The following is a 12216-nucleotide window of genomic DNA, read 5'->3' on the forward strand; positions in this document are numbered from 1 at the left end:
AGAGAATATGAGATTGAGTTAGGCCTCAAGGGTGGGTGTCACTTAGATATAAGTAGAGGAGAGGTAAATAGGAAAAACTCTAGACTTTTTTCCTTCCTATGTAGGGAAAAACCCAGTTCTTTCCTGCGTGTTTCTCTCCTGTGAGTCTTCTTTCCTCTCACACAGAACACTTCACTTCTGACACTTCTGGTCACCAAATGTGTGGAGGTTTTTCCCCCACCAAATCTCTGTGACACCAGTTGGGTGTCCTGAGACTTAATTCTGACACTATCTACCTGGAGATAGTGTCAGATCACACAGGTTAAGGGTTCACTCCCACAAGTCTGCACCTACTCCCCGCTTCAGAAGCCAGTTGCAAACCTGAGTTGTCACCTGTGCTTCTGACCAACCGGCTGTAGGTCGGAGGTTCCAATATCCCCCTCCTTATTTTCCATTAATTTGCTAGAGTGGCTCACAGAACTCAGGGAAACACATCTACCAGTTTATTAAAGGATGTGATAAAGGATATAAGATAAACAGCCAGATGGAGAGATACGTGGGGCGAGGTCTGGGAGGATCCTGAGGGCCGGAGCTTCTGTCCCCGTGGAGTTGGGCTGCATCACCCTCCTGGTCCGTGGATGTGTCCTCAACCTGGAGGCTCTCTGAACTCCGTCCTGTTGGGGTTTTATGGAGGCTTCTTCACGTAGGCATGATCAATTATTAACCCTATATCCAGGCCCGCTCCCCTCTCTGGAGCAGTGGGGGTGTGGTGCGGCTGGAAATTCCCAACTTCTACCCAAGCGTGGTCTTTCTGGGGAGCAGCCGCCTCCGGGAGCTGTTCGGGAGCACACCCAGAGCTGCCACATAAGACCAAAAAAATGTTCCTAGTGCTTTTATCACTTAGGGAATTACAAGGGTTTTAGGAGCCCTGTGTCAGGAACCAGGGGCAGGGACCAATATATATATTTTCTATCATCTCTCAAGAAGAAAGGACACTCTAGAAGAGGGAAGCACATGAACCGAAGCATGCAAGTAAGAAAGTAAGTTGTAGCTTGGAGACAGTGAATAAATTACCCTGGCTGCATTGACTGTAGGAAGCATTTGAGGAAATAAGGTTGAAAAAATAAATTTGTATTGTGGAGAATCTGAATGCCAAGCTAAAGAACTGGATTTTTTTTTTTTTTTCCTCTTTCCCCTGTAGGTTAGGGAGATCTATGAAAGGAATACCCAGCAAAGATGATAGTACACCAAAAGTTTAGAATCTGTGATCCAGGAGTCTTGACTGCCTGTAGCTTCTGTCAAGCACTTCTCTCCAGGGGATACCCTCCAGAATGTTGTTTTCTTCTCTACCAGGTGACCCTGAGTGTCTTTGAGCTAGCATCTGCTGCAGGGGTGGGCTGTGACATTGACCCAGCTCTGGTGGCTGCCATTGCCAATCTGAAAACTGGTAAGATTGGGGAAAGGGGGCAACGGAGGGCTTGGGCCCTATTTTGGGGTGGAAAAATGTCAGTCTCAAAGAAACCTTTATTTAGGATTGTGAATTCAGAGGTTATAAACTGGGAGCTAAGGAAAGACTTAAAGCATAGTCTCTAATTCCCAGAAAATACTTGCACAGGCAATTTAGATTTCTAGTCAGGTTCTAACCAGTTGATCTGTCAATCAGCTAAAAAGTATTAAGTGAGAGTCTGGTACTCAGCAAGTGCTCAAAGGAACTTACAATCTGGTTGGGGAAATAAGAGTAATGCAGATGAAACGATGAGCGAACAATACACAGTAGACGTGAATTCGAACTAGGTTGTGTGGTATAGCACCCAAGTTCCCCAGAATGATCTTGTGCTCCCCCTCCCCTATATCACCTTGACACCATGCACTTCCTCCCCTGGACTCACACTTGTCTCTTATATTTCCATTACACATTTCCTCGGATTAGCACATTCATACTTGTACACACTCAGAATAGGATGGAATCAGGGGGCTGGTAGTAAGCCCTTTTAAAATTGCCAGACTGGCTCTCCCTCTTCTCTCTCGGTTTTGGTGAGACTCTTTCCTCTCCTTCCTGCCTCTGCACCCCATCAGGTAGCTGACAGAGTGCCCTCAAACTGCGTGTCAGCAGAGCCCTTTGCCAAGAGCTGTGCTCAGTCACCAGGGGAAGCCTCCAGGACTCAGGCCTCTCACTATCCGTGGAGGCTAGTACTGTCCCCTGCAGCAGTAATGACTTGCCTATAGTGCTCTACAAATTATTTTCACAGATATTTCTCATGTGATCCTCCTAGTAATTCGGCGAAGTAGGACCCCCTGGAAGAAAACTCCTGTTTGCTGACCTTACTCTCTTTTCCTTTTTCCTTCTTTCCAGATACGTCATCCCCTGAGGAAGAATATAAGGTGGCCTGCCTGCTCTTGATCTTTCTTGCCGTTTCCCTCCCCCTTCTTGCCATGGACCCAGCTTCCTTCTATAGCATTGAGAAGGATGGTAAGTAAGGAGTAGGTTTGAGGAACCAGTGCAGTTTAGGTTAGTGTCCTGGGGTCGGGATATGAGACGGAGACATTTATCTGGAAAACAGAGACTTCTGACTCAGATATAAAGTTCTGTTTCAAAAAGCACTTGAGAATGAACTATTCCTAAAATTCAATTCCAGTGAAATTTCATAGGAATATCCTTCTCCTAATCCTCAAATGCCTTCCAGTCCTTTCGGTGTCAAATAGGGATGGCCCAGCCTGAAAAAATGAGAAGTTACTAGCTGGGGTCGCCTGGGGTGGCTTACTTCCCTTTCCTTTCTCTCCCTCTCTGTCAATAATTACCTAGGTTACAGCAACAATATTCACTGCTTGACCAAAGCCATCATCCAGGTGTCTGCTGCCCTCTTCACCCTCTACAACAAGAACATTGAAACTCACCTCAAGGAATTTCTGGTGGTGAGTGGGTATAGGTTATAAGGAATGGATGATTGCAAAGTCTGGTGGGAATTGGTTTGACTTAAATCCGTAGACAGTTATTGTTGAGCAGGTCTTGGAGCCTAACCTCCCATCCTATTCATTAAGTAGTGAGAGGCCACTTTGTGAAAGGCAGGGGTTTCTTCTAGATTCTGTAACAGCTGGTATTTCAGCCTCTGCCCAAATACTTGGAAGGAGCATTGGCCTAAGAGTTAGCAAATCTGAGCTCTAGTTTTGGATCTGCCACTAAGCAGTTGTGTGATCTCTGAAGACCCAAACTTTTGGGTCCTCAGTTTTCCCATTTATTAACTAGAAAGATTAAACTGAATCCATGATTCACTACCTTGGTGTGCATTACATTATCCTGAGGAATTTGTTAAAATACAGATTTCTGATCCTTACACCAGACCTACTGAATTAGAATATTCTAGGGTGAGTCCAGGCCTCTGTTTTTAACAAGGTCTCCAGGAGACCAGATGTACAGTGAAGTTGGAGAGACACTGAGTTTTATCATCTATAAGGCCCTTTCCAACTCTAATACTGATAAAAAGTCAAGCTTTTTTCAACTTCTCAAACTTCATTGTAAGTCAGAATCTCCTGGAGAATTTCTGATTCCGTGGATTAGAGGTGGGGCTGGAAAATTTGCATTTTCAACAAGTTCCGGGAAATGTTGGTGCTGCCCATCCTGTGATCTCACTTTGAGAATCACTGGTCTAGATTTCTAGGGACTGGAACTTACAGTCAAGCAGCTGATTTTACTATAGGTTATGTCCAGTTTGTTTGAAAAAAATTGTTAAAATAGTTTTTAGCCGAAGTTTGACTCCCTGTAGCTATCATTATTGATCTAAGTTTTGCCTCTGGAAAATCACAGAATAAGTAATCTCTTTCCTTTGTTCAAAGAGGCCCCAGAGCTCCCCATTCTAAATACTCCATGGAGGAATCCCATCCATACACCTCTTGAAACATGGTCCAGTACCCACTGCCTGCTGGAGCATTCTCAGCAATAGGGAGCTTATTCTTTTGCAAAGCACGGTCCTGATTTAAAAACTAGGTCCTTATCTGTCTCTTTTTAGGAGGAAGCAGTAGATCATATGCTCTAGGGAATCACACTCTTGTCCTGAGAAGTACATGTCAGGGACTTGGAAGCTTAGTGAGAGGGCCTCTATTTAAACTGGGACAACAGGCCACACAAAATGGGCTCTGAGCATCTTGGATAGAAAGAGGATTCACACCAGATCTCTAAGATGGGGTGAGAAGGGAATCACCCCCCGCCTTTCCCCTTTTACCCTCTTTGTTTGCTGAGTACAGGTAACCTGGGCCTGGGATGCAATTAGTGACATATCTTTCTCCCTCTTTGATCTGTTGGGGGCCTGAAGGTGAACGAAGAGGACAGCCATTCGGGAGCTGACAGGAGGAGAATACCAAGAGCGCTGTGTCTGAATCAGAGGCCCAGCCCTGTCTCTGGTCGGGTGGGGAGTCAGCTGTAAACGGTCTGATGACAGTGGTGTCTGGAGGCCGCCTAGGAAAAGAGATTAATCTCCTGGCATACAGTATTACCTGCCTCTGCTGCAGGTTCTTTCTTCGCCCCTTGCAGCCTCTCCTCCAGCAACCTCCTGTTGTCTGCACTGGCTAGTTTAGAGGCAGTGTGCATCTCTGAGACCTGGGGGATTTGCCGCTTGCCCACCCTGAGCCTCCAGGAGCATCCCGGCACTTCTTAACTCACCTCCTAGTCTGAGGCTGTCGTACTCTGACCATAAAAATCTGCTTCCTGGGCTTCCCTGGTGACGCAGTGGTTGAGAGTCCGCCTGCCGATGCAGGGGACGCGGGTTCATGCCCCGGTCCGGGAAGATCCCACATGCCGCGGAGCGGCTGGGCCCGTGAGCCATGGCCGCTGAGCCTGCGCGTCCAGATCCTGTGCTCCACAACGGGAGAGGCCACAACAGTGAGAGGCCCGCGTACCGCGAAAAAAAAAAATCTGCTTCCTTACAAGTTCTTCCCTTACAGGTAGCTTCCGTCAGCCTCCTGCAGCTGGGCCAGGAGACTGACAAGCTTAAAACCAGAAATCGGGAATCCATTTCTCTGCTTATGCGCTTGGTATGTATCTGGTGTAAGTTGGTCTTAGAGGAAGGGCCAGAAGGAGGTTCCTCTTCAGGGTCCTTGGCTCCCAGCCATTATTATCACCCAAAAGCATTAACTAAGAACTTAATTCTGCCTGAGGAGGTCTAGGCCTTACGTTCTGGCTAACATTCTAGACTTGTCTTGTAATCCCAAGGTAGTAGAGACTTCGAGGACTTCTCTGCAGGACAGGGTCTTCCCAGCCCCTAGCTAACTGGGCCCCGTTCCCTGCAGTGTTCTTGAGTCTGATGTGGTGGGGCAGCTGTGTCCCTCATCCTTAACTATCTGTCCAGTACATGTTTGGTTTTACTTGACCACTTCCTACCGCTGTATTTCTTGTCCTTAAGAGTACCACGAAGAAGGTGCTGAGTAGCACACAGCTGAACTGGGGGAGGGGGATGGGGGCTCAGAGGAGGGATGGGATTTTAGCTGAAAAGCTGTAAGGCAGGGAGCCAGGTGGGCCATGAATCAGACAGCTCCTGCTGTCTCTTCTGTCTTCCCAAGCTGTGGCCTTTCCCCGACTTTGGCAGAAAGTTCTGGGAACTCTGACCCAGTTAACTTAAAAAAAATCTTTTCCTCTTTGACCCTGTTTCCCTCTTCAACATGTTTACTCTTTGGCTCTAAAGTTTGATTCCCTCGGTTAGTGCTGCACTTAGATGTGGACAGGAGGGGCTCCTGTCCGGGGCCCTGGGTTTAAGTGGCCCCCTCTGGCCTACAGGAAGAGGACATGCCCACCTGGAGCCTGTGCCCCACCTTGAAGCCCCCACTAAAGATTTCTAGGGCCTCAGAATTCTCTGCTAAGCAGCTCCAGCCCACTTGTAGGGCTTGTGCTGAGCTTCTCCAAGTCCATCCTACTGAGGCAGACTGTGCTCTAGAGCCCACGGAATGTATGGCTGGAGTTTAGATGTGCAGACAGGAAGTTTATACAGATCCCCCAGACTGGGGGTGGGAGGAGAAGGGGGCCAGGCTGGAGGCTGATTCCCTCTCTTCCCCCTATTCTGGTGCAGAACTCTGAGGGGTCTAAGAATTCTTGATTCAAACCTGTCTTCCATGAAATTGTAAAGGTACACTCAGCCCTCCATATCCACAGGTTCTCAGCCATGGATTCAACCAACCGTGGATTGAAAATATTAAAAAAAAAATTCCAGGATGTTCCATAAAGCAAAACTTCAGTTTGCCCACACCAGCAACTATTTAAGCATTTACATTGTATTTACAGTGGTTTATGCAGCATTACATTGTATTAGGTAGTATAAGTAATCTAGAGGTGATTTAAGTATATGGGAAGATATTGTAGGTTATATGCAAATACTATGCCATTTTATATAAGTAACTTGGGCATCTACAGATTCTGGTATCTGAATCCCCTGAATTAGTTCCAGGGCTGGTCCTAGAACAAATCCCCTGCCAGTACCCCATGAATACTGAGAGACGACTACATATTGCAAAGGTCACAAGGAAGAATAGTTTGTCTGATTTATTTAGTCATCTGGTATATGGGCTTCCATTTGTACTCTTGGCCAGGCCGACAAATATTAGGGGCAGGCAAGCCTGGGACTCCCTCTGGGTCTCCTTCTTTAAATACACAGGCATTGAGTGGTGTCTGTGTCTCCGTTTCTCCAGCTTGAAAAAGGCCTAGGCTGGGCTGATAAAGGATTATGATGGAGAAGAGAAGAGAATGGACCTGAGGGGGCGGGGGTGAGGTGAGGGGTGAGAAGGCACAGGAGGCAAAGGAGGGCAGAGGGAAGGCAAGTGTAGTATGCTAGGTAGAGCACAGTCTTCAGAGCAGCAGGACCTTGGGCAAGTTAATTAACCTTTCTGAGACTGATTCTTCAGCCATGAAAGTGGGCAATTATCCTTATGATAGAGGGGCAAGGATTCATGAGACGGTATATATAAAAGTGCCTACTACATAAGAGAGGCTAAATAAATGTTAGTCCCCTCTCTCCACTGCTTAGTTTAGTTTCTGGATGATTTAGGCACGCCTGTTCATTCCCTTGGGCAGTTTTCACCTCTGTGAGGTTGGAGGTGATGCTGTATTGCCGCTCCGTGCCATCTCCTCCCTCTGCTTTGCGTCCCACCCTCCCCCCGCCCCAAAGTGTGGGAAGCTGTCTGCCCCTTAAGGCATCACAGGCCTGCAGAGTGGCTGGAACAGAGCTAGGACCAGGCACTTTTTGTAGGAGGGAAGAGACAGAGGGCCTAGCTGCTGCAAAGCAATTTAAATGCAAATGGTTCCACAGAGAAATTGGAAATGACTGAGGGGAAGGGGCTGTATTTTGAGTTAAGAGGCTACTCAGGTAGCCCCAAATCCTGGGCAGGCACTTCTGTCTGTGGGGTCTTTCTGTCTTGGCTGTCAAGCCTGGGCAGTGCCCATCCCCACTACTGTCAGATTGTTCCTGGCTTGAGTGTCACGGGGGAAGGAATGACTCTCTCATAGGATCATGGAATCCTAGATGTCAGAACCAGATCAGATGCGGGCAGTTAGTCCAGTCCTCACAATTCATAGGTGAGAGGGAGGGAAAGATGACATCCAAGGTCTCCCCCAGAATACATGGGCAGATTTGGGACTAGCACCCATTTCTTGGCCTTCACTCTAGGGCTGTTTCCGCTACCATGAAGCCCTGTGGAGCCCTGTGGTTTTCTGTGCTTAATAGAGCGGAGAATAGAAGTCTTGGGCAAGTGGGTCTTCTTGAAGCCACCACTCATTTCCCTGTACCCAAGGGTCATGTCCTGGAAAAGAGATCCTATCTGTCTCCTGGCTTAAGTTTTGAAAGTCTCGTGTGTAGCAAGAAATTCTTTCTGTCATCCAACCCAAGATCAGAGCTACAGTTTTACGGGCAGATTTCCTTTCCTTCAGCCTGTGGTGTCTGCTCTTCTGAGGCTGTTGTGTGTATTGTGTGCGCATGGTTTGAGAATTGCTGTATCTTACAAATTTTAAAACTTGAAAGGGCTTCAGGGAGAGACACATGTTAGAGTAGAGACGGTAGATTCTCTTCCCTGAGTGAATTTTCAGGACTTGAAACACCAGACATATTGGGAAGGCCCATCTGTGTGAACTGCCAGAGGATATGGGACACTTCTCTCCAGAGTGTGTTTTTAGTCCCATAACCTCTTGGGTGAGGAGAGTACTGAAGGAAAGACACCCTGTTCCTTCCTTAGGGAAGGGGGCCCTCTGGCCCAACGCTAGGCTGTGCTGCTCTTCGCTAATATCTCCCTGCCCCGCTTCCCTCTGTCTTACCCAGGTATCTCCATCTGTCATTCTGCTTGGCTCTGCAGGCTGCAGGGGTTACCGCAGCACACAGGCTTCTAATTAAACTAATTAATCATGCCTGCTCCTTCATGCAGCATCCTTACTGTTCCCCAAGCACTGTACTAAGGGAGGGAGGAGACTGAGGCCCAGCCCAAGAGGATCCGTGTGGATTCCAGACCCCTCTTTCTTGGCCTGTAGTGGTAATTGTTTCTTTCTCTGCAGAGCTTTGTCTTTAGCTCTTTTATCCATCCTTACCTGCATCTGTGCTGCCCACCCACATATGATTTAGCATCCAGAATGGGAGAGAATGGGAGTTTTTCCGTTGCTAGAGAAGTGATTCTTTCCTGCTTTCTTCTTCTGAGCCCTTTATATAACCCTGAGGAGGGGCACAGAGGCCATTATAATGGAGCTGAAGAGGCCACGTTGCTTTCCTAGAGTGGAATGAAGTGTGGGAGGAACGGGGGGACAGTGCCTTGGGAACCCCATTCACTTGTAACTCTAAGCACCCCAGAGGGCCCAGGGAACTGAATGAAGAGGAACAGGGTGTCACTGAGGTACGCCCTACCTGGGGTCCTCATCTGTCTTGGCCCTTTCTCTTCCAGGTGGTGGAGGAATCCTCCTTCCTGACTCTGGACATGCTGGAGTCCTGTTTCCCATATGTCCTGCTTCGAAATGCCTATCGGGAGGTATCCCGGGCCTTCCACCTGAACCGAGTGTCGGCCAGTACCCACTGAAGGGCCCCTTGGACCTGCCTCAGCCCGCGCTGCAGTGGAAACTGTGGCTATTTTCTCAAAGGGTGGGGTCGCTAGAGAGAGGATCAGCCAGAGTTGGTGAAGAGGAATATGGGGGAACAGCCCAGGGCTGAGATATCATAGACAAGTGGGGCCCACTGGGGCGGGGAGTGGAGGATTTTTTATGGAAAAAAGTAGGGGATTGGGGCCACGGGTATGAAGTTTTACAATGAAAAAAACTTGACACACAAGTATGTTTTCTATCTTCTGGGGACTAGAGCTTGAGCTCTGACTGGCATGGGTCTCTTCGACCTTCATCACTATTCTAGGATAATGCTGGCAGGCAGAGATGATCAATCATCATATTAAACCATAATGAGCCTATAATCCTCCCACTGGAGCTGCTTTTGTCTTCTGCACATTCATTAGGACGATTATCTCCTCTCTTCCTTTTCCAAATGTGTTCAGCAAGCGTTCGGCCTGCCCCTACTGCAAAGTAGTAGCAAAGGAGCCCCTTTTTCCCTCGTGGGAGCTCTTGTAGGAGCCGTGAGTCTCTTCCTCTGCTTCCAGCTCTGCGGCCTGCAGGGGCAACGAGGAAGTGCTCTTGACAGGTTTTCACTGCCCCAAACCCCCCCTCACCTGCCCTACTACACCTTGTAGGTAACCAGTTAAGTCCTCTCATCTGTTGAACTTTAACCCTCCTGCTTTTCCTTGACATCGCCACAACCCAGAGCAGAGGGTCAGTCTAGATTAATTGTAGGTCACAGGACAACTAATTGGACCAGTGTCATGTGAGTTTCCGTCACATAGCATTTGGGGGTATTCTCGCCCCTGTTTGGAGGGACTAACTTAACCCAAATCCCCTTGTCATCCTGGGTACAGCTGTTGCTCCAGGCAGGAATTTCTCTTCTAGATCTTAAATTTCATAGACCTCATTAGGTTACAGGGCCCTGAGAGTAGGTATACTTGAGGGAGTACAAGCTGTTTCAGCTTCGCCCTTTTCTGCACTAATTAGAATTTCAAGTGTCACAAAACCCAGGGCATTCAAGATAGCACTAAACTAGGTTTAGTTAACTCCGTGGCAGGAAACAGTGGCCCCCATCCAGCACTTCTGTGCACCCAGTGCCAGGGAGGACTGGAGCAACAGATCATGTATGTCACAAGTCTAGAGTGGTTGGAATGGGCAAATATAATTAACTAATTGATTAATTAGGGTCATGTCTATACTTCCATGATAAAAGGGAAGCGATTTTTGGTTTTCAGCAAATCCATTGGAGTTCATTAAAGCTATTTGTTAGCTATTTTTAGATACTTGTGTGTTTGATCTTTATTTCTCGAGACCCAGGCTTAGTCAATACTCATTAAACTTGGCAGCCATAATCAATACACAAGTTTTTCTTAGCAACAATTGTCTACTCTTAGGATAGAAGCATCAGAGGGTCCTGCTTCGTGCGTCAGCGAATTGTCCTTCTGTGCTATGGAAAGGACATTATGTTCTAAGGAGTGATTTGGGGTCAGGCCTACTGAGACTGAAGGCAAAGTTGATGAGGAAGAGAGCTCAGAAATATCTGAGCAACTACCCTTACCCTCTTATATCTCTGCTGGGATCTTCTCGTTGAGGAGCTGGGAGATCCTTTTTCCATATACATGTGGAATCGCTAAGACGAGCCTCCCAGAGGACAGCAGGACAAGTTGCTGAAGGGGAATAGAGGGTAGACAAAATCACTTTTTTTTAATTAAAATATTTATTGAGATAGTTAATCCACATGCACTTGTAAGAAATAATACAGAGCGATCCTGTGTACCTTTACCAGTTTTCCTCAAAGGTAACATCTTGCAAAACTATACTATGCCATCATAACCAGGATTTCTTTTCATGTTTACATCTTTTTTTTAATCACAAGTTGCCAACAGCACTTTATCAATCCCAATACTCATTTCATTGTGTGTATGTAGCTCTGTACAGCTTTATCACGTGTAGGTTCACGCATCTGCCACCATGATCAAGACACAGGACAGTTTTATCACTGCGAGAACCCCCTCAGGGACTTTGCTTGTGGCCCAGTGGTTAAGAATCTGCCCTCTAATGCAGGGGACGTGGGTTCAATCCCTGCTCGGGGAACTAAGATCCCACATGCCACGGAGCAACTAAGCTCATGCACTCTCGAGCCCGCACACCACAACTAGAGAGCCTGTGTGCCACAACTACTGAGCCCCACGTGCCACAGCAAGAGAGAAGCCCACACACCGCAAAGAGCCCACGCACCACAACTAAGACCTGATGCAGCCAAATAAATATTTTAAAAAAGAACCCCTCATATTGTTCTTTTATGTCCCTCCTGCAACCCCCTTCCCCTTCCCTAACCCCTGGCAACACAAATCTGTCCTCCTTTTCTAAAGGAGGACAGCAAGACAAGTTGCTGCAGGGGAATAGAGGGTAGACATAATATCTGTAATAATGACATTATATATATATATATATATATATTTTTTTTTTTTTTTTTTTTTTTTTTTGCGGTACGCAGGCCTCACTGTTTTGGCCTCTCCCGTTGCGGAGCACAGGCTCCAGACGCGCAGGCTCAGCGGCCATGGCTCACGGGCCCAGCCACTCCGCGGCATGTGGGATCTTCCCGGACCGGGGCACGAACCCGCGTCCCCTGCATCGGCAGGCAGACTCTCAACCACTGCGCCACCAGGGAAGCCCGACATAATATCTTTTTATAAACATATAATCACACACATACTCCTCTACCACATAAAATTTTTCAAGGTGCTCTCACATCCTTAAGACAATTCTGCAAGGTAGCCAGGGAAAGGCTTCCCTATTTCAGGCCAGTAAGCAGATTCAGAGATGTTAAATGACTTAATGAAGGTCACATGTTTAGCAGTACATCTGGAACTGGGACCCAAATATGACATTCAGTCCTAGACCTTTTCTACCTTCCCCGACTGTCTCTTCATCAGGGAAGGCTTAGTTGTTAGAATCCAGAGACCTTAGAATGAGCAAAAACAGGAGAAGGTGAGGACATATGGCCTTTACCACCTGAAACAAAAGGTGACTGTCTAGAGGTGAAGGACCGATGAGGTACCAGGACCCATTGGCATTTTAGGCAGTTTACTTCCTTGGCCAGGAGGGTCTCTGACCTCTTACAGTCTGGGATGCAATCAACAATGAACTGCTTTCTCCTCTCAGATCCCCAGCTCGCTTTA

General features: G+C 47.4%; 1 protein-coding gene across 2 annotated transcripts in view; it reads left to right on the top strand.

The window, feature by feature from the left end:
- NCKAP1L (NCK associated protein 1 like) overlaps nucleotides 1-10317 on the top strand; it is a 42486-nt gene extending 32169 nt beyond the window's left edge. The window contains exons 27-31 of one of the 2 annotated variants that reach the window (XM_027106546.1): nucleotides 1333-1426; nucleotides 2333-2449; nucleotides 2783-2892; nucleotides 4915-5004; nucleotides 8878-10317. In XM_027106546.1, the coding sequence (XP_026962347.1) occupies nucleotides 1333-1426; nucleotides 2333-2449; nucleotides 2783-2892; nucleotides 4915-5004; nucleotides 8878-9009 (543 nt within the window). In that variant the 3' untranslated portion in view covers nucleotides 9010-10317. Of the gene's footprint in view, nucleotides 1-1332; nucleotides 1427-2332; nucleotides 2450-2782; nucleotides 2893-4286; nucleotides 4496-4914; nucleotides 5005-8877 lie in introns of those variants that run through there. The other variant, XM_027106547.1, reaches the window with a different exon arrangement.
- Nucleotides 10318-12216: the final 1899 nt, after the last annotated feature.

Source organism: Aethalodelphis obliquidens, unplaced genomic scaffold (genome assembly GCF_003676395.1).
Source record: "Aethalodelphis obliquidens isolate GAN/ISIS:26980383/991018 unplaced genomic scaffold, ASM367639v1 scaffold8, whole genome shotgun sequence".
Taxonomy (NCBI): domain Eukaryota; kingdom Metazoa; phylum Chordata; class Mammalia; order Artiodactyla; family Delphinidae; genus Aethalodelphis; species Aethalodelphis obliquidens.